The sequence below is a fragment of the Nycticebus coucang genome, chromosome 22, assembly GCF_027406575.1.
Source record: "Nycticebus coucang isolate mNycCou1 chromosome 22, mNycCou1.pri, whole genome shotgun sequence".
NCBI lineage: Eukaryota > Metazoa > Chordata > Mammalia > Primates > Lorisidae > Nycticebus > Nycticebus coucang.
Window position 1 is genome coordinate 3970487 of NC_069801.1, and position 27569 is coordinate 3998055.

General features: G+C 54.7%; 1 protein-coding gene across 3 annotated transcripts in view; it reads right to left on the reverse strand.

Annotated features, from left to right (window-relative positions):
* The window catches only part of ACOT7 (acyl-CoA thioesterase 7), an 88713-nt gene that overhangs the window by 42098 nt on the left and 19046 nt on the right, over positions 1-27569 (reverse strand). For all 3 annotated transcript variants that reach the window (XM_053575929.1, XM_053575931.1, XM_053575932.1), the window contains exons 2-5: positions 23629-23746; positions 15505-15661; positions 10914-11005; positions 6411-6525 (exon numbers count right to left, since the gene is read on the reverse strand). In XM_053575929.1, the coding sequence (XP_053431904.1) occupies positions 6411-6525; positions 10914-11005; positions 15505-15661; positions 23629-23746 (482 nt within the window). The remainder of the gene's footprint in view (positions 1-6410; positions 6526-10913; positions 11006-15504; positions 15662-23628; positions 23747-27569) is intronic.

Below are 27569 nucleotides of genomic sequence, written 5' to 3' on the forward strand. Positions count from 1 at the left end.
GCACCTCCAAACTCAGAAACCTGTTTTTGAGGTTCAGAAGCTTCAAAAAACAAACAAACAAAAAAGACACCCTGAACACAGGAAAACCCTTTCCTATGTTTAGATACACCGACACTGCTGCATTACACTCTCCACAGCACTCAGCAGTCACTGGCCGGACAGGTGTGCAGCCCGGAGCGACGGGCCAGACCACACGGCCAGGTGTGTGGTGGGCTCTGCCAGCCAGGTGTGGGTACCTGCACTCTGATCACGCAATGATGAGGTTGTCCGATGGCCTGAGTTTTTTTTTTTGTGGTTTTTGGCCGGGGCTGGGTTTGAACCCACCACCTCCGGCATATGGGACCGGTGCCCTACTCCTTGAGCCACAGGCGCCGCCCATGGCCTGAGTTTTTGAAAGCTCTATTTCTCAGGTGAACCAAAGGTGTGTGTGAAAAGGCACAGGCTTGAACCCCAGCACTTGGGGGCTCAGCTCTCCCAGTGCTGCCCAAATGCAGATGGGCACTATTTATAGTCACCCTGGCTCAGAGGCGGGACTTGTGACCGGCCTAAATACCCACCTGCTAAACCCCAGGGCTGAGGAAGAGGCTGAAGACAGTCAGGAGTCGTAGCTTCCAAAAAAAAAAAAAAAAAAACGATGAGGAATACCTCAGTTCCATTCTGGTAAAAGTTAAAAAAAAAAAAAAAAGAAAAAAGTCATAGCTTCCATTTTTTTGCTCTTAGCAAGGTAGGTCAAGAAAGAAGTGAGCTCAAGAAAGGAAGGGCTGGTTTGTAAGTAGAACGGCAAGTGAGGGAAGCCCAGAAACTTGGGACATTAAAAGATGGGAGAGGCCTATTGTTTCTCGACCTGAGGGAGACTTTGAAATCAAAACCCTGCTAAGACTCAACCTTGTGTCAAAAATCAGATTAAAGTGTGGTTTTCCTACCCAGCTGTGTCTTGAGAGCGTGAGAGAGCGAGGTGTGAGAGACTAACCAGACATGTTCACAAGGCTTGAGGACTGTGAGTGCTCAGTTAATGAGGGGACTGAGTTCTCCTAGATGGAGAATGCTTCTGACTGCTCCGGCCTTAAAGAAGCTCTGATCCCCAACCTAGGTGGGCAGGACGTGGGCCTTGAGCCCTGTTCCACAGGGCTCACTTTGGGATAGTCCATAAGGACAACAGACAAGGGAGAACCTTCCAGATGGCAGAGTACAGGGCCATGGAGTTCCTCCCCCCAGAGCAGAATCAGGGTCTCACCAAGAACTGTCCCCTGGGCCACAACTCAGACGCCGGGGGGGATTTGCCACCACTTGGACCAAGGGCCCTGTGGCCTCTCATTCTCTCTGGTCCCAAGTGAACATGTTTGTTTCTCTCTCCCTCCCCTGCTGTATGAATGAGTGAGTGCAAATGACTCTTTCAGTTCATCAGCTGCAAGCCCAGGAGGAACCACACCTCACCCCTGTGAAGCCTGCATGTGACCTTGAGCTCCGAGGTTGAGGTGGTGGCTGCACATGATTTCCGGCGCTACTGGGGGAAGGTGTTCTACCTGTACGAGGAGAACGAGACAGGGATCTGGTGTCCCAAGGGCAGGACTCGACAGAGATGACTTGCTAATCACCATGCCTGTGTCCTCACTCTCTTCCGCACATAGCCTCCCTGTGGAGGATCTGGAAATACCACCCCTGCCTGCCACAGGCATGAGCAGAATGGCTCAGTGCCACCTCCAGGCCTGGCCCACAGAAGCCTCAGACACATGAGCCTCCCTGCTCCGTCCCCTTCTGGGACCTATGACAGATGATGGAGCCCAAGACCAAAGGGGCGAATCCCTGGACCCCTGGCGTTTGGAAGAGGTCCATCCCTATGCAGGAACACAAGAAATGAACCTCCACTGAGTTACATCCTAGGATTTGAGGGTCCATCTGCTGTAATAGCTACTATGACCTTGACTATACAGTACCTAATCTTTGAACCTGCAGTTTCAAAATGATCCGAGGAACCTGAATTAGGATCCCAGAGCAACAATGAACGAGGGTGACGTGACCGTAAACAATTAAAAACCCTTCTCCGTAGCCGGGCGTTGTGGCGGGGCGCCTGTAATCCCAGCTACTCGGGAGGCTGAGGCAAGAGAATCGCTTAAGCCCAGGAGTTGGAGGTTGCTGTGAGCTGTGTGAGGCCACGGCACTCTACCGAGGGCCATAAAGTGAGACTCTGTCTCTACAAAAAAAAAAAAAAAAAAACCCTTCTCCGCTGAGCCCGTCCCACGTGACAGAAGCTACTTCAAGTACTTCATGTGCATTTATCAACACAGTGGCTTCATCATTTGTTTCCAGTTGAAAAAAACCAAGGCAGTTAAGTCCCCATGGAGCAGCAGAACTGGGATTCAGACCCAGGCAGTGCCACTTCAGAACCTCCCTTCCCACCCCCGCCCCGTCCTCTCCTGCCCCTTCATGCCTTGCTCCCTTGTCCTGGGGCCAGGGCTGACGGGAGCAGGAATATGGGCCTGACCAGATGGCCGGTGGCATTGGGAGAAAGGTGCTCTCCAGGCTCTGCACTCTTGCGGATGGCTCAGAGCGGATCTTCCTGGGGACGTGGCCAGAGCCAGCATGACCCCAGGAGGGTGGATCCCAACCCAGGAACCAGGGGTGGGTGGCCTGCCAAGACCCCAGCTGCACTGGCAGGGGTGGACCAGACATGGAAGTAAATAATGTTTTCAACCCCAGGGCCAAGGATGAGGCAGGCACTTGAACTTGTCTGAGGCGGGGCTGATTTTGTCATAAACTCAATAGCCTCAAAGTGGACGGTCATATGGCCAAACAGTCCCTGTATAGTTTAAGCTAGATGTCAGACCTCAAGGTAATTGTATTTTCTCATGTCAGATGAAGAAAACAGTAATGACAACTGGGTTTTTAGTTGTATGTTGAGAAATTACAGCTGTAAATATTGGACAACTGGCATTTGAAGAGCTCTCAGGCTCTGAGAAAGCCCCTGAGGAGGGTGCTCATCCACAGCCTGGACCCTGATTCTAGGCCGGGCTGATTTGGGACCTGCAGAGCCAGGAAGGCGGTAGCTCAGAGGCCAAGACTGTCCTGCTGGGGAGGGCGGGTCCTCCCACGGGAAGGGGCGGCAGGTGTCCTGCCCGTCAGAAAGACCCCAGTGCCAACTGTGTACCACATACCCTTCTCCACTGAGCTGCCGTCCCCGTCAACCCGGCCACCCTGCCAAACCCAACTCCCCCAGGCTGAGACACTACAAGAGACCAGGCCGGTCCCTGATGAGCCCATTCTGGCTCTGGAGGGCACTGGGCAGTCCAGGTTAGAGTGGACTTGTCCAGCCCTGCTGGCCAGGTGCCAGTTCTACTAGGAAATGAAGTCAGAAATGTAAACGGGCAAGCCAGAAAGAACAGACATGTGACTCCCTTAAGAAGTATTTAAAAGCCTGATCCTCAATTTGGCCCCTGTAGCTCAAGTGGCTAAGGTGCTGGCCACATACACCAGAGCTGGAGGGTTGAAATCCAGCCCAGGCCTGCCAAACCACAATGACAACTACAACCAAAAAATAGCCAGGTGTTATGGTGGGCATCTGTAGTCCCAGCTACTTGGGAGGCCTAGGCAAGAGAATCACTTAAGCCCAGGAGTTGGAGGTGGCTGTGAGCTGTGACGCCACAGCACTCTACCCAGGGTGACAGCTTGAAGCTCTGTCTCAAAAAATAAATAAATAAATAAGCCTGAGCTTCTGATCCAATCTTCCGAGGAAGATATATGCTTATAAAGCACAGAAAAGTAAAAATAAAAGCATGTAAAAATCTATCAAGAAATCCTGAGATTCAGAATGCCAAGTTTTGATTAACACTGTTGAAGAATAACAGATTCTAAAAATAGTACGGATCAGATTTACAATCAAACAGGAGGGCAAACAGAAAACAACCCATCAGGAAAGGAATTTAAACTGTGAGGACCTTGAGTAATTTCAATCAGTCAGAGGAATGAGCCAGGCCCTAACCTCACGGCTCTCAAAGCCGGAGACAGGCCATCAGCACTGCTCACGCCTGTAGACCCAGGGGTCTGGCCTCCACCTCGAGCTCTTTCCACAAACTGCCCACAGAAAGGCAGGTTCAAGCTGCCCCACGGGCCGCCCAGTGTCTCCTCCGCTTCCCCGCTTTGCCTCTGCTGGGCTGGACACTGTCTCCCTCTTCTGTCTCTTATAAGGGCACTTGCCACTGGATTTAGGGCCCATCTGGGTAATGCAAGATGATCGCCTCAAGATCCTTAACTTAATCCACCTGCAAAATCACACGGATTTTCCCTGTTAAGGTCTCATCCACAGGTTTTGGGGAATAGAATGTGGGCACTGAAGCCCTCCAGCTTCTCTCCCTGGGAAGAAGCTCCTAAGTGGTGTGCAGGCACCTTTCCTAGACACCTCTCCTCCCTCCCCTTGTCCCATCACAGGCCTTGGTGTCTCTGTCTGCTAGGGCATGTGCCAGGACCTTGGATGTGCCAGGGGCCTGAGTCTCAGGTCGCAGGGAAGCTCTGGGCCTATGCTGTGCACTGCTGGGTCGACAAACTCATCTTGTTTCTAAATCTACCACTTCACTGGGAATTCCTCAAAACAGCAACACTCTTTATACTAGCACCGACAAGTTGATTTTTCATTTTCCTTTCTTTTTGGTGTTTGTTGAAAAGCAGATGTGAAAAGAAAGAGAACTGACCTATAGCAGAGGTTTTACCAACAGTGAAGAAACCAGCCTATGCAGTCCCACTGGCCTCAGGTGACAACTGTGCTGCTTTTGGCAGGCTAAGGACACAGAAAAGATCAGGGAGACAGAAATACAAGGAGACCAAAGCCACACAAGGACCTGTTAGACCTTCAGGCAGACATGGCCTAGGAGGCGCACACTCGCCAGCCACGTGCTGGTAGGGCTCACCCAAGCCCAGGAGTCCTATTCCCATCTGCACACCTGCTGGGTTCCATCAATCCCACCCTTGGTGTTGAATACAGATTGAAGCCAGGCAGGTGGGTGGCCAAAGCGACTTCCCAAGCAGCATCAGCAGGAGCTGGATGCCTCTTGGGCAGGGCTAGAGGCAGGTAGAGCCCAGAGGGGAGCCCAAGCCACAGGCACATCCAGGAGGAAAAGGGGTTACTGAGAACAGGTGCCTACATCACTGGTGAGGCTGAACCCAGATACGTGCAGTACCAGGGCCCCGGGGCACTGGGGGCAGCAACCCCTCCCAGGGAGAGGTCCAGCTCAAGGATGGTGCCCCGAGGAACCCATCATGGAACACGCGATCACCAGGAGCCTAGGCCCACACGGCAAGGCAGAGGCATGTGATACGTTCTAGAGAGAGTCTTCTCAACACTATGAAATGTGATTGCTGTGGCTGCTGAAGGAGGCAAGGCCAGGCCCATTACCAGGAAGACCCCTGAGGGCCACGCCTCCCCATCACTGTATTCCGAGGGGGAAAGATGCGACCCTCAGAGGCCTCTGCCCTGAATCGTTTCTGTGAACCCAGGGAATTCTCTGTGCAGAAAGTCTTTTTTTTTTCTTTTTGTAATTTTTTGAGGTAGGGTCATGCTCTGTCACCTCGGCTGGAATGCAGTGATGTCATATACTCCCGGGCACAAGTGACTCTCCTGCATCAGACCCCCAAGCAACTGGGACCACCATACCCGGCTAATTTTTCTATTTTTTTTTTAGAGATGGGGTCTTGCTGTATTGCTCAGGCTGGTCTCGAAGTACTAGGCTCAAACAGTCCTCCGGCCCTGGCCTTCTAAGGTGTTAGGATTACAGGGGTGAGCCACTGCACTCAGCCTGAAAACCCTTTCTTGGGTGAAAACATCTCATCATCTATTTGTCTGGATTTTGGATGAACATTTGTTAAAGCCAGACCACCCTGGACTTGAAGGCCAAAGGATGGGAGAATGAATGGAGCCAACTCTACAGTTAACCTGGGTACATTAGGGAGCCCGACAGCCCAGGAGCAGTGAGCAGTCACCCCCCTCAAACACCTGGACAGGTGACCAGCCAGAGACGACACCTGAACAGCCACTGATGTTTTGTCCTTTACTTTTTCCCCCTTTTTTGATGAGTTGGAAATCCTACCAAAAACAAGCTCCTGAGCAAACTCAAAAGACAAATCCAGCAGAAACACTTTCTGTGTTTAGGCACCATCCCTCTGCCCAGGTGGGGCCGAGTGCGGCACGAGCCCTGGGTCGTTCGGGTCACCTTCCTGCTGCCTGCTAGCTATGATACCGGGAGGGGTTTGCCCAGGTAAGGGCAGGGCAAGGGGCTGTCCTGGAGAGGCCAGAGAGGCCCTTCCAGGAGGGCAGCTCGCCACCCAGAACCACAAGGAGGGCACCTGGCCGGCTGCACACCTCCTCTTCCAGGTGTCTGCTGTGGGAACGGCACCGGCTGGTGTGTGTCCATACCGGCTTTTACCTGGGTTCAGGACAGGCTGGACAATGTCCCCGTTCCTCCACTTGGTCTCCATGCGCTCCAGTTTCTGGGCTTCATACCGCTTCCGGCCTTCCTCCTCCTGTTCCTGCCGGGAATACTGTGGGGAACACAGACAGGGTCAGTCAGGCTCGGGGGCCGTAGTCTCCCAGCCCAGGGCATCGGGTGCCTGGGGCTCCCTAGCTTCTTGTGGCTAATACGCATCTAATAAGATAACACAGAGAAGGTGGGAACCCCATGCAGCCCTACTCCCCAGAGATAACCTGGGACAAGCGTTTGCTTTAGATCCTGCCTGGAACCGCTATCACACCCATGAATACGTGGCGAGTTCTATAGTTAGTGCTGTATGTGGAATATGAAAGTAACGGTGTGGGGCTGTTTCACAGCATCCATCCAAGACGTTATGGAATTGATCCAGCACGTATGGGCCCTGAGCTCGTTCCTAGCTTTTCACTATTAAAGCCAAGATCATATTGACAGTCTTCAGCCACATATAATCATTTGCATCTGCCCCATTCTTTCCTAGGACTCCTTCCTGGAGATAAAACTATGGAATCAAGGGACCTTCAGAAAGGCAGTGGGACCCCTTGTGTCCCCCCACTGACCAGCCAGCCCTGCTCACCCTCGGCACACCTGGCAAGGAGTGGACAGCAAAGCTGAAGTGGCCCTCTGAGGCTCTCCTAAGGGGTCAGGCTCTCCTGAGGCTTTTGACCCAATAAATTAAAAATAAACATGAATATCAAACCCAGCAGAAAACCAGAGGACCCTGAGTCCTGGGGTAGGAGGGTGTGGGGCTTCTCTGACACAAAGCAATGGTCACTCATTGCCCCACTGTGGTCCCACCTTCAGGCCCAGAGCAGCAGGCACCGTGAGGTACACACCCTGTCCTATTGTGCCCCAGGCCAGGTTCCCAGGCCCTGTGCAGGCCCCTTCTGACCACCTTTGGATCAGCCCACATTCCTTCATTCCAGGGTGCTTCCAGCTGAGCCTGCAGGGAAGCCCTGGAGCTCAGGGCCCCTTAACCACACTTGGAAGCCCCTCAGACCCAAGCAAATTCGGTTCAGGCACTGTTTAGACATTCTTTCAAAGCCTGTTTTAAACATTTCAATTTTCCTGCTGTGGCTCAGTTCCAAACCTGCGCAGGCCCTGAACACCTGCTCTTGGCTTCACCACCATCGTGTCCAGCTTGAGGACCTGCCCTCCAGAGAGGCTGAGAGGGGAGCTGAAGGGTTTGTTCACAGAAACAAAGTGGGGGTGGGTGTCTGAAGTTGCAGTGCAGAACTCAGCCTTTCCTCAAATAAGCTATGTCCTAATGTTCCCCTGTCCAAGTAACGGCTCCAAGGGAGAGTTACGTGCTGCCTCGGCCCAGAAAATTGATGACTGTCCTCAAGAAATGCCTTTTAAAGACATTTTTTTTTCCTTAAAAAGGAGCTGAGCCCTGGTCTAATGAACACCCGCATGGCGTCCAGCACACTCATCTGAGCTCTGTGGACACACAGGGGGAGGCTGGGCCACAAAGACCGAGGAGCCGGCCTCCCACCAAGCACTGCCTTTCAATCCGGGAACAAAACCACTGGGACATCTTAACGAGAGCTGGCACCTCACCCCACCCCCAGGGCTCATCAAACCCAGCTGAGGGAAGCAGCAGTCAGCACAGCCTGACGGTAGGTCTACGCCGGCTGTGAACCTCGTAACTCAACACACATTTAGACATCTGAAAAAAGCCAAAGCCCTCCCACAGCCACTCCATCCTCTAGGGCCAAGGCTGCCCCTACAGCCACCATGGTGGCCTCCTCTTCCCATCACAGGGACACTTTCTGGCTCCCTGGGAATCCTGCAGCCTCTGCAAGGCTAGGCAGGAAGATGGAACAAAGAGACAAAGTCCTGCGCTGAGAGCCGCTGCACACAGTCGGCAGCTGCTTCCTCCAGGGAGACGCACAGCCAAGAATCCTCGGCGAGCACACGTGTCCTCGAGCTATCTACACACACACACGTGCTCATGTGCATGTTTGTGTGTTATAAAAATCTAAGACATGTACGTCTTCTTAAATAATCCACGGCTGAGTGAAGGTCAGCAGGAGGATGCCGGCGGGACACAGGAAGCTGTGTGGTCAGGATGCCCCCCACTCTGCTCCCGAGCAGGGAAGGAAGCCGTGCCTCCCAGCATCCCCATGCAGGCCTCTGGCTAGGCCTTGACGTGCAAACAGCAGACTATTCCAAGTCAACAAAGGTTTATACTAGGTGGGCCTGGCACGTGGGGGAAGGTGGTGTGAATGCATGCTAGCACAGTTGCAGCTGGAGCCAGGCAGCCCCCACCTGCAGTGCGCTCCTCCTCGGCTCAGAGGAAGGGCTTGGACACATTCCAAGCTGGTATTTATGTCTCATCAAACCCCCCCATGCAAAGGGATGTGGGAGGGCGCTAATTATTAGGCAAAGAGAACCAGGGACAGAGGGGCCATGCTGAGAGTGGCCCTGGCACTGAAGCAGCCCAGGTGGTCCAAAGCCACCTAACCCCTTCCCACTGGCCCAAGACCCAGCTGCTCAGCACATCGGCCATGACGAGGAACAAGGCAGTGGCAGCCACCACGTTCAGTTCAGGAACCTTCCTTCAGTAACACCTACTTAAGATGTGCCACACAATGCTGAAGCCAGACAAAGGGCCTATTAGAGATTCCATTAGAGATTGGGTATTCACAGGTGGCAAATTTAGCACCAAGGGCTCAGAGGGAAAGGCGTCGGCAGGTGTGGCTGCTGCTATCATTTCTAAAGAAGAGCCACTGAGTTCTAACTTACTCCTGTTTCTTGAGCTTAAACCCTGAAGTTGCGAGCTTCAAATCACCCCGCAGCCAGCACGATGGCTGAGTAGCAGGGACAGAGGAACAGCTCCGGGATAGCCAATGACACCCTGAGAAGCGGAGACAGAGCAGGGAGAGTCGGGAGGGTGCTGAGCTGAACAGCGTCCACTGGGAGCCTCAAAACGTGGACGTTTTCTAAGCAGGGTCTTTGCAGATGTAATTAGTTAGGATGAGGAGTGAAAGGGCCCTTAATGCAATGGCTGGCGTCACTTTAATAAGGCCGCATAAAGACAGCAGTGAGTGAAGCAGTCATGGGCAAGCAGCACGTGGAGCCACCAGAGGCTGAAGCGACCAGGTGAGATCCTGCCCCGGAGCCTCTGGAGGGTGCAGCCCTGCCCACGCTTGACTTTAGACTTTTGGACTCCAGAGCAGTGAGAGAATCAGCTTCTTTGGAAAACCACCCCGTCTGTGGCACCTGGTGACAGCAGCCCCAGGACACTAACTCAGGCAGAAGGTGTGGGGCCATTGGAATCCAGAGTCTGGCCCCATGCTCCCACCTGCACCCCTCCATGGAGTGGCAACTCCGCTGATGTCAACCAGGTGCTGGTGGCACAACCATCCTGCTCTCACAAAACCAAAGGAGGCAGCCACCAATCTACCCTGCCCATTAAACATGGAGAGGGCTCCCCTGTCACCTGGATTATCTTTTAAAAGTTTGGACCAAACAGCAGCCGGAGCCTAGGCAGGGTGCCCGGTCAGACACTGGAGCTGGGGACACAAGGAGATGTATCAGCCAGTCTTGGGGAGTGCAGTGCAGCAGGAGTGAGTCCCCATCAGCCCTGGTGCCCCAGAGCCACTGGAGGGCCAGCTGTAAACACATGGACAGACACCAGCTCCAGCCCATCTGTGCTCAGCTTTATTATTTCCAAACTAAGCCGTGTACATTATCTCAGCTATAGGAAAGACCATCCTGTGGGGTCCGAGACTGCCGAGGCCCAGAACCTGCTTCCCTCTAGGAAGTGCTTTGCCCGCAGACGAGGGCTTCAGACAACAGCGGTTACACCTCAGGATACTCAGCTATCCTCGGGCTCAGGAGTACAGAAGGAGGCAGCAAGGGAGCACATTTAGGCAATGAACTAAATCCCTGTGTCCCCAGTGTTTGCCCTCCAAGAGTCTGCATGCAAGGCTTCCACAGGCCCACCTGCCAGCGCCCACCTGCAACGGGACCCCACGAGTGAACACAACGGACTGGGGCTGTGCAGAGGTGCTGCCATCAACAGTGACCAGCAGGTGGGGGACAGACACCAGCAGGGACGAGGAGAGAGGAACAACAAAGGCGCAGGCAAGGGATGTCCTCACAATCGCTGTGTCAGGAGCTGGTAGGGCCTCGGTGGGAGGGGGACAGGGGCAGCCGGTCTAGGACAGGTCACCTGCTACCATCCTATTAGCCACCTTTTCTCTGCTCAGGAGTGCGACAGGAAGGCCTCCAGGGTGGAGGATGTCTACATCTGCGGGTTCTGAGCCAACATCAGCGTGCACTCCCAGCGCGAATTAAACACATACTGTAAGACTCCACGCAGATCCCGAGGATCCAGGGAGACCCCAGAGATCTGCCTTCGTGGCTGAGCCACACGACAAGGTGACCCGGCCTCAGCCCCCTGCACTGGAGAGAACAGTGAGAGGGCCACCTTACCACAACTGGAGGCACCTCCAGGACCTTGTCCACATTCTTCAGTGATAGGGGCACGTACCACAGGGTGGCCTTGTTAGTCAGCTTTTTGGTACCTAAAGAGAAGAAAACCTTGTGAGTGATGAGCTAGGATGAGGGCGGGTGGGGGCAGCTGGCAACTGAAATGCCATCTCACCTGGGCTGCCTCTTCTGGCCCCCAACTCCTGAGGTTGCGACCCTCACCTGAGTGTGGACAAACAGGACCAGAGACCCCCCCAAGCCTGTGGGGAGAGGCCCAGAAGGGCTGATGTCCATCACAAGATGTGCCCCCACCCAACCCCGGCCACTGGCACCAGTCCAGGACACCGGCCCTGCCCAACACCGCCCACTCCAGAGGCTGCTGGGAAGCCCTCCGGCCACCTGTTTTAAGCCGTGTGGTCCTGGGCTGCTCATCTTCCCAACACAGCCCCCTGGGGCACCAACTCCAAGCTCTATCTTCCTGGTGTTCTGACCAAAGTGAGCCCAGTTATTTAAACATGTCAGAGCTTCTGCTGAACCTCCTGGACACAGGGATGAACTGCAGACAGACCCCTGCAGCCTGCTGGGGCCACACTCCTCCACTTCCCGCAGGCATGAGTCTCCAACCACCGATCACAATGAACACTAAACATCAAACTCAGAAACGCCTGCTGAGGGCCCTGACGGCCAAGTGCTCAGACAAACGTCTCCCAAGGAGCTTATCACCTGTCTAACCCTGCCAAGAACTCTTGCCAGACGGGCAAGCCCAGAAAGACACATGGCCCATGCAGATGAGTACACCACGGAGGCTCGGGAGGCAACAGAGGTTGGGCCCAGGCAGAGGGCCAGGTGGAGGGAGGGGACACAGCCGGTGCCACCACAGCCAGAGAGCACAGAGAGCAGAGTTAGCTCTCAAAACCCTGCTGTTGCTACCCAGGAACTTCCTTTCCTCACGCCAGAAGCTCAGGTTTGCTGCTGACCGACTTAATACTCCATTCTAGAAGCTTCCAAGTGCTGAGAGATGTGCTCCTTGGGCGCGGACCCAGCCGCAGAGCAAGTGGGACCCCCAGGGCCAGGGGCACCAGGCCTGAGACATGGTGGTGCCAAACGATCCCCCAGCTCACTGGTCCATGTCACTTACTGCAAGAACCCCAAAGTCCAAAGTTGGGGGTCTTCTATCGGGGTCACGCGGCAACTCAGTGAGACTCCCAGGCCCAGTCATTTCCGGGAACTGTGTTCAAGGATACCTTTGAAAAGTGGCTCCTTCAACATGGAAGATTCACAATCTAGAGTAGAACAGTGATACTGCGGGGAAACACTGAGAGAGGGACGGAGAAGGGCAGGGAGCAGCCGGGTACCCTCCCTGAACCCTGGGGCACTCACTTCCTCTATCCCTGGAACCTGCCTTCCCTGGACAAAGCGCTTTTGTCCTCACTAAACAGGGCCCCAGGCTCCAAGTCAGGCCCCCAGGGGGGTCAATTAAAAGGAGGCCTGTTCCCCTCACCCCAGGAACACTCACCAGAACAATGGCTCCAGTGCCTGAGAACCACAGGCAAAAGATACTGGAAAACATGTTCAGCACTTTGACAGAGTGAATCTGACAACCTGCTTCTGGGAATAAAGATTTCCTGTTGGATTCAGCTAGAGCCAGCCTGACAAGCCAGTTTCCATGGTAACCCGAGTGGCCCTCTAGACCTAAACGAACACCAAGGAGCAAAATGAGGCAAACACACTAATTACACTTTCTCCGCCATTTTTAATACAACCATCAAGAGACAACGGCAGCATTAAAAATATCTCTTTTAAAGTCTTAAGAGCTCCCAGCTATTTTGTGGAGCAATTCACAGCAATCATGTCCCAGTTAGCTTAATATTTTGACAGTTGCTGGAGATGAATGAGCCGCCTCAAAGGCAGAAGGTTGGGTTGTCTGCAGGGGACATGCTCGCTCAACCGCCTTGGGAGGGGCACAGCCCAGATAGCGGGGACACAGACCAGGGGACCCAGCATCCCGGGGTGGAGGAAGAACAGCCTCTCCTCTCAGCTTTGTCTCCCCAGCCTCAGACCCCCATCTGCAAGTGCCCGCGGTGGGCCAGGCACTGCTCTTGGCATTAGGGGTGTTCTGCATGCACCAGGCGGCCACAGCCGGGTCCCCATAAGCTCACATTCCAGTGTCCACATGGGCAGAAAGAGACACACACGGGTGGTGCCTGTGGCAAGGAGTAGGGCGACGGTCCCACATGCCGGAGGTGGCAGGTTCAAACCTAGCCCCGGCCAAAAACCAAAAAAAAAAAAAGAGAGACACACGCAAAGAGAAAGGCCTGAGAGAGAGAGAGGAGAGACCCGCCCAGATCCCAATGTGGACAGAGACCAGGAGGGAGACAGACACACAGGGACAGGAGAAATAGACACAGAGGTGAGAGATGGGCGATCACAGAATAAGAAAGTGAGCTCTGGGCAAGGTGACCAAGATGTCGAGAGAAAAGGAGAAAAGATGAAAAAAGCTTTAGCCCTCAGGACCCCAAGTCCCTCTGGCCCCAGGACACAGGGAAGAACAGGGCCAGGAGAGAGTCCCTGGGCCTCATTTCCGACCCTGCTGAAAGCTGCCTGGCTGGCCTATTGACGTCTCTAAATCTGCAAATGGGTGACAACGCCTACCTGACACTGTCTCTGTCCCTTGAGGCCAGAGTGCAGGCTCTATGTGCCCCTCCTTCGGGAAGAAGGCTGAGGGTCGCAGCGCCTGAACACCCAGGGGACACTTCTATGCCCCCCCCCCCACAGGCAGAGCAAAGGGCCACTGTCTCTCCACTCTTGGTCCCTAAAGTGCCAGACCCTTAAACACAGGTTGGGTCCCCTCGTTCCCATCAGCTCCATCTCTCTGCACAGACGCCTGACTCTTCCGGACAACCTCCGTGCATTCATTCATCCATTCATTCATTCACGCATCCACTATTGATTCTGTATCTACCATGAGCCAATGAAGCTGCCAGGAAAAGGAAGCTTGTAATCTGGGAGGTGGGAATCCTCAACCTCAGCACTCCTGACCTTTGGGCTGGCTCCCTGTTGTGGGGAGAGAGGGTCCTAACCATCTGAAAACCTGAGATTGCCTCCCTGCCTCTCTCCCCATTCCAAACAGCACAGTGTCATTCTGACCCGGGGGGTGTCCTCTTAGGCTGTGGCTTCTGTGGAAAGGACTTAGTGAAGCAGGCCCTTCCTACCACTGCTGAAGCCACGGACTCCCACGGTAAGAAGATGGCGCTGCTGAAATGTTTGTCTGCCCTGAGTGTGCTTCATCTTCACCTGCTGCTGAGAAGCAGCAGACAGCAGCGGCCATCCTCCTCTGCAGGATGGGGAGAGGCTCCATCCCCAGCACAGCCCAGGGAATGAAGGGCTGGGTCACCCATGGGAGATGACAGGACCCCACGGCCTCTAACACAGAGACCCCAGTCCACACTGAGCCTTTCCTTCATCGTGGGCTGCCGTTCTCCATGTGAGAGTCTACCCAGGCACCCCTTCCCATGCCCCAGCCTAAGACTATCCAAGGGTCCCTCTGATGACAGAAGTGACTGCCGTGCGCTGGGCATGGGAACACAGAGAGAGGCTGACAGCCCTGCCCCAGGCCTCACTCAGCTGAATCACGCACCATGTTGTAGCTGGGCTGACAGTGACCATTCTAATCACTGAGCCCACTGAGGTCATTGGAATGCTCCAGATAAATAAAAGGGCTTGCTCCTGGCCCTTCAGGGAAAGAAGACTGGAGCCCCTTAGGCAGCTCTGAGCCAGCACTCTGCAGGGCAGCCACCACCAGGAAGGGGGAAGGGAAGAGGAAGAAACACATTGGTCTAGCCCCTCCTCTGCAGGAGCAGAAGGGGGACCTGGGACTGTGCTGGGAGGGGGCAGCGAGAGGGCCAGAGGGCAGGCGAGGAGGCCTGCCTTCCCGTCACCAGCCTGGGTATAAAAAGAAGCTGGAGCACGTGAGAACTGGAGCCAGCCTCTCCCGCAGCGCCCAGTGGGAAGGGGAAAGGGGTTTCCATGGTTACCACGGCCAAGGAGAATATTCAGATGAAACCAGAGGCAAAGGTTGGCCCAGTGAGCTTCTCTCTAAGCCTGGTATCTGAGGCCCAGGGGAGCGGGGAGAGGAGCCTGGGGCAGGTCCCCAAGGAGTGGGCAGTGTCCTCTGCAGAGCCAGCATCTGGCTGTGCTCAGCAAGGGCAAGCAGGGCAGGAGAGACAGCAGAGGGGCCCGAGGACAGATGATGCCCTCCAAACTGCACCCGAGCCCACCCCTGCCAGCCCGGCTGGTCACAGGAGGGCAGGACGGGCAGCAGCTACACAGCCAGGACAGGAGTCAGGATTGAGGGGCACACTACGCGTGTGACCGCGGGCTCATTGTTTAACCTGTCTGTGTCCCTTTCAAGGGTGAGAGAAGCAGCTGCTTGCAGGCTGGCAGTGGGAGGAGAAGGAGGTCATTCTGGAAAGTGGACCAGCCCCTCCAGCAGCGTAAGCCCTGACGGAGCTGAGTGGTGGTGCTGCCACTGCCATTATGTCATTATGGCTGTCGTCACTGCCATCCAGGAAGGTGTGGAGGCGTCTGCGGTTACCTGTGAGGATGCTTTCGGACATCACATTGACCTGGACTTCCACAGAGTGTTTGGAGGTGTAGGTGATCTCTGCGCTGACGTGAGCCACCTCGCCGATGCACACGGGGGACAGGAAGTCGGTGCGCTCCACTCGGGCCAGGGCGGCCACGCAGCGCTCCTATGAAGACCAGAGATGGCCGTCAGCCTGGCCCAGCCAGCCCACCCTAACCCCGGACACACTCCCCCGTAAAGTTAAAGGAAAACATTTCACAGACACCACACATTCCTAAATGCAGAAACACAGGCATTGAATTGCTGCAGAGGCATCTCTGAGTGGTGGGATTATCATCAGGTTTTTTTCTAATTTCCCTACAATAAACATGTATTACTTCCATAATAAAAAGCATTTGTACTCATTATAGAAAATCTGGGAAATACAAACCCGTAGGAAGAGGAGGGAACAACACTCCTCCCCTCCAAAGATAACCACAGTTACTGTTTGGGGATCTGCCTTCCAGGCTTTCTCCACCTTCCCAGCTTCAGTCTTACAGTGTTGTCCAAACCCAAACAGACACTTTCACATTTTCATCTTTTTCATTCAATATGGGAAAAATAGTCTGTGTTGTGATGTGTTCTTTGAAATCACTATTCTTTTTTTTTATTTAGACTTTATCCTTCAATAGGCAATACATTCTGATGCTTCAAAATTCAAAGGAACTAAAGGGCCTCCAGTTCTCTGCCACCTCATCGCCAGCAACCCAGGACCCTCCTCAGCCTGAGCTGCCAGTGCCCCCGTCTGGGCAGACACCTCCACCATGCAGTGCGCGTGGGACAGGCTGCCTCACAGGCTGCGCTTCTCTCTTACCCTGCCTCTGAGCCCTTCCTCTGCAGGCACAGGCCTCAGTACCTCGGGCCACCTGAGTGACCCACCACAGGCTCAGTGGCTTATATACAATAGAAACATCTCACAGTTCTGGAGGCTGGGAAGTCCAACACCAAGGGGCTGGCAGACTCGCACCAAGGGGCTGTGCGGGGCTGTGCGGGGACACGTGTCTGGGTCACGTGTCCCCGCACAGTGGAAGGCATAGGGGTCTCTCAGGGGCCCCTTTCACAGGAGCGGTAATCCCATCAGGAAGGTTCCACCCTCGTGACCTAGTCACCTCCAAAGGCCCCACTTCCTAATATCATTCATTGCCTTGGGGTCAGGATTTCCATGTATGAACATTCTAACCATAGCCGTGCATGAAGGACTTTCTTATCCTTTTCCGTGATTTTCTTTTCATGACACTCCAGGGGAGTCATTTTTGATGCCCAAACAGAACGGAATATTCTTTTTGTTAAGAGATTTGAGCCAGGGTGGCGCTTGTGGCTCAGTCGGTAAGGCGCCGGCCCCATATACCGAGGGTGATGGGTTCAAACCTGGCCCCGGCCAAACTGCAACCAAAAATAGCTGGGCGTTGTGGCGGGCGCCTGTAGTCCCAGCTACTCGGGAGGCTGAGGCAGGAGAATCGCTTAAGCCCAGGAGTTGGAGGTTGCTGTGAGCTGTGTGAGGCCACGGCATTCTACCAAGGGCCATAAAGTGAGACTCTGTCTCTACAAAAAAAAAAAAAAAGAGATTTGAGCCAACCTCAGTTGGTTCTTTTTTTTTTTTTTTTAATGTGAGTCTCATCTTCCAAACGGGGTGCTTGGTACTGTTACGACTCTCTATTGGAACCATCACCTTTACTGTGACAGTAGAAGACTGAGGTGCTCACTGGCAACTCCTGGGCGGGGTGGGGAGAAGGTGAGAGAGGCCGTTTGCTCCGGCATCCCTGCCCAGGCGACCCGCACAACCCAGCCCCCCTCTGCACGTGGCGAGGAGATGGCGGTCAGTTCTGCCCTGGTCATGGCACCAACATGAGGCCCTCCCTCTAGCACGAGGACTCTTGCCAGGCATGTGGCAAACACTCATGTTCCTAGGTCCACTGCAAGCCCAGAACCTGCCTCTGGAGGTGTGGCCGGGAAGCCTCAACCTCACCCCTGCTCCCAGTGGATTCTCAGGTACACGGGCTCAGGGGACTCTGACCATGTCTAAGGCTGTAAATGTCCCAGGACAGGTCTCAAATGAGGCAACTGGGGCTGGGCAGGAAACGGGTGCAACTCAGAAAGTTCTAGAACTAAGCTGGCAAGGTCAGCTTGGGGTTCCCTAGTTTGCAGGGGCTTGTCCCTCGCCCCACCCATGGCAGCCCCACAGGTACTAAAGAATTTCAGCTTTCAGGGGCAGTGCCTGTGGCTCAAAGGGGTAGGGCGCTGGCCCCCTATGCCAGAGGTGGTGGGTTCAAACCCAGCCCTGGCCAAAAAATGCAAAAAAAAAGAATTTCAGCTTTCACCAGAGAAACTTACATGGCTCTGGCGCCATCCGCTGGTCAAAAGCTGGAAAGCCGGCTGGGCCAGGCAGTGCCCAGGGACACCCCCCACCTCTCATCCACTGCACCTGGCAACCTACTTCTGGAATCATCAGAGCACTGTTTACCACCCCGAAAACCAGAATAAAGCCAAGTATGTCTACTGGAGAGCGGTTAGAGGAAGTCACGACACAGATACGCCCACACAGGTACACACAGGCCCACATGTGTGAAGTTTTCTGGTGACACTGGCTTTGCACCCCCTGCCTCTCAGCTTATTGCTGACCCGCTGAGACTGTCTCTGTACCCCTGAATCCCAGATGGGGCTCAGCCTCTGAAGCCCCTCATTTGTGGCACTGGGCACTGGGTGTGCAGTAGGGAACGCACCAAAGGGGGCTGGGCTAGGGGATGTAGGGATATGAGGGAAGGGGCCATTTCAGATGAGGCCACATTAGCTATTAGCTGAGATGGAATGCCCAGGGGTGAGGCAGGAAGAGGTGGGAGTGTCAGCAGGCAGGGAGAGGAAAGAACGGCCACCCAGGCCACTGCGGGAGACATGGGCAAAGATCGGCAGGGCTAGGTCGTGGGCCTTGTGAGCTGTGGGGAGGGGGACAGGGACCACTCAGAGGAGACACCAAGGCACACTCACTCACTTTTCAGTTCACACACTTCAGTGTCGCAGGAACGTTTAGTAAAGGGTGTTCACACTCCTTCCGTAACCAGAACCCTGGCAGAACCAGGCAGGAGGGAAACTAAGAGCCCCGCGTGCAGATGTGCGGGCTGCCCCAAACAGAACCAGTGGGGGCCTCCCGCATGGCCAACAAAGGCTGGGCACAGCGACATCTAGGGATGGCTCAAGCCTGCCCTTCCCAGATTAGAAGCGGCTCATGAACCCTAACTTGGTTCTCTCCTGGCTTAAAATATTAATACAGGAAAGAAATAATGTCTACCAGGCAGCCACTGGGGAGGGGGCTCAGCACATTCTCCTTCCGTGATCACGAGACCCAGTAGAGAGCAGTGGGTTCCACTGGGCAGGCCAGGAGGCCTGAGGGGCAGCTGGGCTGCTAGTGAGGTGCAGGCAGAGTGAGCCAGGACCCAGGGCAGCTCTAACGTCACTGTGAGCAGCTGTGTCCCAGAACCCTGCAGAGTGCTGGGCCTGGTCCAGGCATCCCACAAAGACTGGTGTGGTCCAAAAATTCTGCAGGTGGACTGGTAAACATTTGCAGTGTGTATGATGATCTCTGAGATGCAGTGCCTGGCCTCTGCTGCCTCAGATGTGCCCTGTCACTGCTGGCCTCCAGGGCTTAGGGGCAGAAGCAACCTTCGCCTGGGAAGAGCCACCAGCACTCTGATCAGCACGTGCCCCAAGAAACGCCCTCTGCCATGTTCCCCAAAGCAGTCAGCATCATGCCGCTGGGCACAGGTGCCCTGGCAAACCATGAGGACTGGGCTCCTGAGTGGCCACAGGGCTTCAGAAGCAGAGCCCAGAAGGACAGTTCTGGGCCCTGGGTTCAAACCTCAGGTCCACTATTTACTAGTTCTGTGACCTTAGTGTGCCTGGCATCCAGTGAGGACCCAGAGGGGTCGGGTCAGCTCTTTTCGAGACTAACTACTCGAGCCACACCTGTTCCTTCACCCACCATGGCCAGCCTGGGGCCGACGGCAGCTCAGAGGATGCAGCCATGTGATCTTTGGAAAGCCACACACTTTTGTAGGTCTCAGTTCCCTCATCTGTGAAATAGGACTACAACAGGGCCTCTCTCAGCAGATGGGGGAGTTAGAACGACTGCACAGTGGGAGGCAGGGCCCGCTCTGAGAGAGGTCACAGGTATGCTGCTAGCGCTCACTCAGCAGAAGTTCCCCACAGGGTGGCTGGTCTAGGCAGGAGGTTCTGGCATCTGGCAGACATCCAACAGGAGCCCATGTGAGTGTTCCAAGCCTCGGACTATCTGGAGCCACCAGAAGGCAGCAGTCCTGGATAACTAAGGGCGCCACAGGTCAAGGCAGCAGGGCCACGGGGCCAACAGGATGCTGTGAGACTAGGAGATGAGGCTGGGCCCCAAGGATACAGTGTGAAGGCTGAGGCAGGAATGCACCCCACAAGTTGCAGCTGCAGCAGGAAAGCCAGCGTGGCTGGAGGAAGCACCAAGGCAGGGACACAGGAGACAAGGCCCTAGAGAGCAAGGGTGGGGACGTGAGTCGACTCGCGTGGCCTCATGTGGACTTGGGCTTTGACTCTGGGCAAACTGGAGCACCGGAAGGCTCTGAACAGGGAGTGCTGTGCTCTGACTTCACAGCTAAAAGGCCTCTGGCTAATGCTGGAGAACAGACAAGGTGGCAGGGACCAGCAGGGTGGCCTCTTAGGAAGCGGCTGCAGGAAGCCTGGCAGGTGGTACCAGCAGCTGGGACCGTGGAGGTGCAGCTGGAGCTGTGCTCAGATCCAGATTTGAGGAAGGCAGAGCAGCAGGGTCTGCAGCCGGAGCCTCAGGGGTATGGGAGGAAGAGGGGTCAATTGAGGCTCCAGGCTTTGGGCCTAGGTAACTGCGGGCTACAGAGATCAAGTACTGGCGGGACAGACTGGCAGAAGCAAGCAAACAGGGTCTGACCGTCTGCGGGGCCAAAGTCAGGAGTGCTGTGCTATGTGGGGTGTGTCAAGGGGGACAGGCGAGGAGGCGCCCAGGTGCCACCCAAGAGGACAGCTAGAAACAGAGCTTGGGACTGATGTGGTATTAGAGACACAGACTGGATGACACCACCAGGGGAGGTGACAGAGGGGGCCCCAGCGAGACCCCACGGAGGTCAGCTTCTATCCACCTGGGACTAGAGAGCTGTTACCCCCATGCTTGTGTGCTGATGGACCTCACAGACTCCTCCTGGTGGGCTTCCCAGAGCCTGGAACTTCTAGATCACTGTCCTGAGGGCCAGCCCAGAGGTTTTCCCAGTCAGCATCTCAAAACTCTGAGGCCCAGAGAACTCTGATCACACTGAGGCCCAGAGAAGGATCAAGGAGTGGAGAGGCTCAAAGCCAGGGTTCACAGCCCAAACCTACCATCTGCCTCATCAGGTGGCCTCAAGCAAATAGTCATCCTCTCCACGCCTCAGTTTCCTCATCCATGCAATGGGGATAATAAAATAACAGCGTATATCTCACAGGGGTGCTGTGAGGATTATATGAGCTAAAGCACTTCAGAGCTTTGCAAAACGCTAACTGCTTACCAAATGGCAGTGGTGACTTCTACGATTATTAATGCACTGTCACCCACTTGGCACCTAAGTCCCCTCCTTCTTTGCTTCCCAGGCCTGGGGACTTTTTCTTCCCAATGTCCATTTCTCTTTTTAGCCCTGTCTGGGGCCCTCTTTGCCACCCCCGGTGAAAGGTCACCAGCATGTGGCCTGCACCGCACCCCCAGCCTCTGGAGCTCAAAGCCCATCCTCCTACAGCCACCAGAGGGCGCACTCAGAACGCGGCAGGAGCATCCCAGTCCCGCCAAGTAGGCAAGACCCCCAACCCAGGCATCCTGGCCAACTCACTCCCACTCCAAATCACCCGAGGTCCCACATCCACATGCACCCATAAACACTCACCCAAGTGGCTTGGCTCACTCCAGACACGCACACACCATGGCCTTCCACCTCTCCACTTCAGGACATGTGCACACACAGGGTCTGTCTGGGGTCCCCCCAACTCCTATGTGGAAACCTGCATCCCCAAAGGGATGGTATAAAGAGGTGGGTTCTCTGGGGTGATTAGATCATGAGGGTAGAGCTCCTGAGAACGGGATTAGCATCCTTGTAAAGAAGGCCCAAAGAGCCCCTCTGCCATGTGAGGACATGGTGAGGCTCTGTCTATGAACCAGGCAATGCACTTTCACCAGACGCCAGGTCTGCCAGCACCCTGCTTTGGACTTTCTGCCTCCAGACGTGAGGAACACGTTTTTGTCACTGATAAGCCTCCCCAGCTATAGCTTTTTTTTTTTTTTTGTAGAGACAGAGCCTCACTTTATCGCCCTCTGTAGAGTGCTGTGACATCACACTGTTCACAGCAACCTCCAACTCCTGGGCTTAGGGGCGATTCTCTTGCCTCAGCTTCCCGAGTAGCTGGGACCACAGGCGCCTGACACAACGCCCGGCTATTTTTTTGTTGCAGTTCAGCTGGGGCTGGGTTTGAACCTGCCACCCTTGGTATATGGGGCTGGTGCCCTACTCACTGAGACACAGGCGCTACCGCCCCACCCCCCAACTATAGCATTTTGTCAGGACCACGGGGACGACAGAGACACACCTCACCTCCTGTGTCCTCCCAGCTTGGCCAGGTCAGAATTAACCACGTCCCCTCTGGTCCATGTCCAACTGGACTCAGCCTCTTGATAGTAGAACTGTGCCTGTGCCCGCAACATGGCGGGGGCTCCTAACACACATTGTCCCCTGCACTCCCTCCTGCAGTGGGACTGTGCCTGTGCCCGCAACATGGCGGGGTCTCCTAACACACACTGTCCCCTGCACTCCCTCCTGCAGTGGGACTGTGCCTGTGCCCGCAGCATGGCAGGGGCTCCTAACACACACTGTCCCCTGCACTCCCTCCTGCAGTGGGACTGTGCCTGTGCCCGCAGCATGGCGGGGGCTCCTAACACACACTGTCCCCTGCACTCCCTCCTGCAGTGGGACTGTGCCTGTGCCCGCAGCATGGCGGGGGCTCCTAACACACACTGTCCCCTGCACTCCCTCCTGCAGTGGGACTGTGCCTGTGCCCGCAGCATGGCGGGGGCTCCTAACACACACTCTCCCCTGCACTCCCTTCTTCAGGCCAGGGTGGGGCTTCTTCCTGTCTGCCCAGAGGAGAAAAACACAGTAGGGGTGCTGACCAGCCCCCAGTAAACAGGCCCTGGGTGTTACAGTGCTGGTTCCGCACCTGTCCCAAGATGCAGCCTCAGCAGCAAGACAGACCCCTTCTCTGGCCCTGACCATGGGGCTGGGCATAGCAGGAGGCAACAGGCTGAAGACCTACAGCAGCCTTGTGGTTCTGAAACCAAAGAGCTTGCTCCTTGTCCCCAGCCACAAGGCCACAGGGTCACCTCCCACTGCATGGCTCTGGGAAGGCTGAGAACTGGCTTCATTGCTAGCACCAAGATACAGAGCCTGGTGGGATACAGAGCCTGGTGGGATACAGAGCCTGGTGGGATACAGAGCCTGGTGGGATACAGAGTCTGGTAGGATACAGAGCCTGGTGGGATACAGAGTCTGGTTAGGATACAGAGCCTGGTGGGATACAGAGTCTGGTAGGATACAGAGCCTGGTGAGATACAGAGCCTGGTGGGCTTCACAGCTAGGAAGCATCCACAGCACTAGGTGCCACAGCACTGGCCACGGCCACCAGGGGAACAGGGCAGAGGGGGGACTTGGGCCCAGGGTTGCCTGACCCTCTGCCTCAGCCCTCCACCTTCACGATAAACTCCAACCACACACGGGTAGCATGCTTCTGGTCACGGTCTAGCCAACAGGGCCTCAAGACATGGCACTGTAAAGGCCGGGCTGGCAGGAGGTCCCAGACTATGGGGGAGAGGTACAAGGGGGCTCCATCAGCTAGCTCACAGCTGCCCACCCTCCTGGCTGAGGCCAAACCCAGAGGCCCTGTCCAGGGCTGACTGGGCCAGAGCCTCCATACGCCCTGAGGCCTGGCGTGCAAGGGACAGGGGTCTGGGCCTGGGCTTCAGGACAACTCCTCCCCTGTCCCCAGCCCGGCCGGGCAGGGCCTGGCGCTCACCCCATTCTGGCTGTTGCAGTGTCGGGTGCTGATGATTGCTCCTGCCTCCTCAATCATTTTCAGGATGGTTCCCCCGTGGACATTGCCAGCCACGTTGGCATCATCTGGCCGCATGATCCTAGGGAGGAAGAGAGGAGAAGGATGAGGCCTCCAGAGAGGACACTGTGCAATGGAGACAGCCTAGAGAAGGGGGGAGGTCCCCAAAGGGCTCCATGACTCCCAGCAGAAGGAAACAGAACTTTCCACAAGTTTGTGCTCATCCTAGATGGCATGTCATCAGGGTAGATGCTGAGCTGCCGGGCCACGGAAGGGGCCTGTGGACCAAAGACCCTTAGCAGAGCCACAGGCTGGGAGGCAGAAGCCACTCAGCCCTGGGGGTCCCAGCAACTGCACTGCATGAGCACAAGGACACGGACCGTGAGCCGGGGAGCAAAGCCCCACCAGGAATCCCAGAGGAGTCGGGTAGCTGCTGGAGGGCTGAGGCCGAGGGTCAGCCCTGAGAAGTGGACAAGAATAACAGCTGCAAAACCTCAAGGCCAGGCCCCAGCAGCCCACTGGTATGGTGGCTCCTCAGAGCAAAAGACCACTAATACCTGCCACTGACTGGGTGCTGTCCATCCCCCATCACCAGGGGAGATTCTGCTGTGAGAACCAGGTCCACTCAGGTCACCTGGCTTCTTGCCCTGGCATCAGGCAGGCCCCAAAGTCCAGCTCAGGAAGGAGTGGTCACAGTGACCTGTGGGTAGCCAGCCAGGTATGCATGGTGGCTGCATACCTCAGAGCTTCTCATTAATTTCAAAATAGCTATTGGGCTTACCTAATTAAGGGTTTGAGGGTTTATTTATTTTGAGGTTTTTTTGTTTTTGTTTTTTTTTTGAGACAGAGTTTCACTTTATTGCCCTCGGTAGAGTGCCATGGCGTCACAGCTCACAGCAACCTCAAACTCTTGGGCTTAAGTGATTCTCTTACCTCCAGCTCCCAAGTAGCTGGGACTACAGGTGCCCACCACAACGCTCGGCTGTTTGTTTGTTTGTTTGTTATTATTGTCATTGTTGTTTAGCAGGCTCTGGCTGGGTTCGAACCCACCAGCCCTGGTGCATGTGGCGGGTGCCCTAACCACTGAGCTACGGGTGCTGAGCCAATTTATTTCTGGTTTTTCTTTTCTTTTTTAAGTATAAGGCTGGGCACAGTGGCTCACACCTGTAATCCCAGCACTCTGGGAGGCCAGGGCAAGAGGATCGCTTGAGGCCAAGAGTTCAAGACCAGCCTGAGCAAGAGAAAAAGAGAAAAATCAGCAGGGTGTGGTGGCACTGCCTATAGTCCCAGCTACTTGGGAGGCTGAGGCAGGAGGCTTGCTTGAGCCCAGAAATTTGATATTGCAGTGAGCTATGATGAGGCCATTGCACTCCAGGCCAGGAGACAGAGTAAGACCCTGTCATTAAAAAATAATAATAATAATTAAAAAATAAAAAATAAAAAGGTTTGAGTTAAGCAGTAGCCAATTATAAATCTCAAAATGATTGCATCAGCCTCTTTGCTTTGTATTTGTTTTTAACCAACAGGGGTCTTCTCTGTACCTCCCATCAGGCCTGTCCTCCTCCAGGCACAGGATGAGGCCGGGGGAGCAGAGCCAGCCTGTGTTCTAGAGCGCCGAGGGAACCTCTGAAGCAGCCTGATTTACCACGCACCCTGGGTTGGGCCCCAGCAATGCTGCAAGGCCGGGGAGAGGAAGCGCAGAGGGGAAGAGGAAGTGCTTACATCCTTTTGCCCTTGAGTTAAGACAGGAACAGCACCTGAGGCCCGAGGCAGGGCCTGGAGCCGCCCACGACAAGGTGAAGACACCTGCTCTTGGCACTGTCCCAGTGACAGTAAATGCCAGGAACTCCAGGCTGCTTGCTGGGAGCTCTCTCCCAGCTTAGTCACCTTCCCTTTGTACCCGAGGACCATCCAAGGACCATCCTAACTCCCCAGACCAGATAACACCCTGGAACACCTTCAGTTCTCGGTCCAGACAAAAATCTCTCTGCCGAAGGACTTTATTTCTCCCCAGGACTACTGTCACTTCCAGGGCACATATCCCAAAGCCTAGCTCACGTATCCCTTCCCCTTATTCCCTTCCCCATGGGCCTCAGCTCAATGACCCTGGTCCTGCATCCCCCTGCCAGCTCCAGCTCCAGCATCTGTCTTTCCCACTCACCCCCGTCCTTCCAAATAGCTCAGGAGCTGCTGGACCCAGCCAATCCTCCAGGACCCCTGGGCAACCCAGTGGACACTGCAGCGGCCCTTCCTCCTCACCTCACCTTCCCCAGTGGTTCCTTCCCTGTGATCTGGTGGTGGCAAAGGCCAGGGCCAGGACTCACCTTCATCCCAGGCAGGCAGGTGTGTGAAAAGCCAAGGGAGCCAGGCAGACACCCAGCCCCTCATTCCAGCTTTTGTTTTCCCATTTTTCATAAAGAGATGGATATAAAAAGTGTTTCATGTTTCTATTTACTATTGAAAAAGAGAAATGAAGCCAGGTGTGGTGGTGCACACCTATAGTTCCGGCTAAGCAGGAGGCTGAGGCAGAAGCATTGTTTGAGCCCAGGATATCAAGGCCAGCCTGAGCAACACAACAGGACCCTGTCTCTTAAAAAAAAATCGACTGGACACGATGGCTCATGCCTGTAATCCTAACGCTCTGGGAGGCTGAGGCAGGAGGATCACTTGAGCTCAGGAATTCTAAGACCAACCTGAGCCAAGAGCAAGACCCCATCTCTACCAAAACCAGAAAAATTAGGGAGAAGGGAGGAGGGAGGTAAAGGGTGAAGGGAAGGGGACTGGTGTGCTCCCACCTGACGGGCACAACGTAAGGGTGTCCGGCACACCTCCTGGGTGCAGGACACAACTACAACAGGGACTCTACCTAACAAATGCAAACATTGTAACCTAATTATTTGTACCCTCATATTAATCTGAAATAATAAATAAAAACAGAAAAATTAGCTGGGCATTGTGGTGGGTACCTGTAGCCCCAGTCAGGAGGCTAACGCAGGAACTCAATAGTGTGAGGTTACAGTGAGCTGTGATGACACCACCGCCCTCTATGCAGGGTGACAGAGTGTGACTCTGCCTCAATCAATCAATCAAATAAACATTTAAAAGTTGGCCAGGTGTAGTAGCTCATGCCCATAATCTTAGCACTTTGGAAGGCTGAGGAAGGATTGCTTGAGGCCAGGAGTTACAGATCAACCTAATGGCAGCACCCGTAGTTCAGTGAGTAGGGCCCTGGCCACATACACCAAGGCTGGCGGGTTCGAACCCGGCCTGGGCTAGCTAAAACAACAATGACAACTGCAACAAAGAAAAATAGCCGGGCATTGTGGCACTCTACCAAGGGCGCCACAGTGAGACTCTGTCTCAAAACAAAAAAGGTCAACCTAAGCAACACAGCAAGACTCTGTCATTTTTACAAAAAATTCAGAGCAATCATAACCCCATCATAAATGAATAAATAAGAAAAAATAATTTTTTAATTTTAAAACTTACTTTAATAAAAAGAAAAATAAAATTTTTAACTAATTAAAAGTTAAAAATTTAGAAAAAGAAATCCCAGCGGAGCAGGAACAAGGTCTGGGAGAGGGGACAGAGACCGTGGGCTAGGACAGGACCCTGGATGTATGTGATGGCGTAGGCTGTGGGACAGTGGCCCCTCACCACTGTGGCCCAAAGGGATCTGAATCCAGGATACCAAAGATTCTGGATTTTTAAGAGAAACTAAAGAGCCAGAGTTTACTGTGAACATTCTCCCAATATTTGAGTAGTGGTGCCCAATCGAAATACATTTTACTACCACCAGGACCAGCTCCAACGGGCAGCACCCTGAGTCTAACCCCCAGGCTCCCCGCCATCCCAAGCCTATACTCCTTCCCCTCTCCTCTGACCCCAGAAACTCCAGGAGAAGT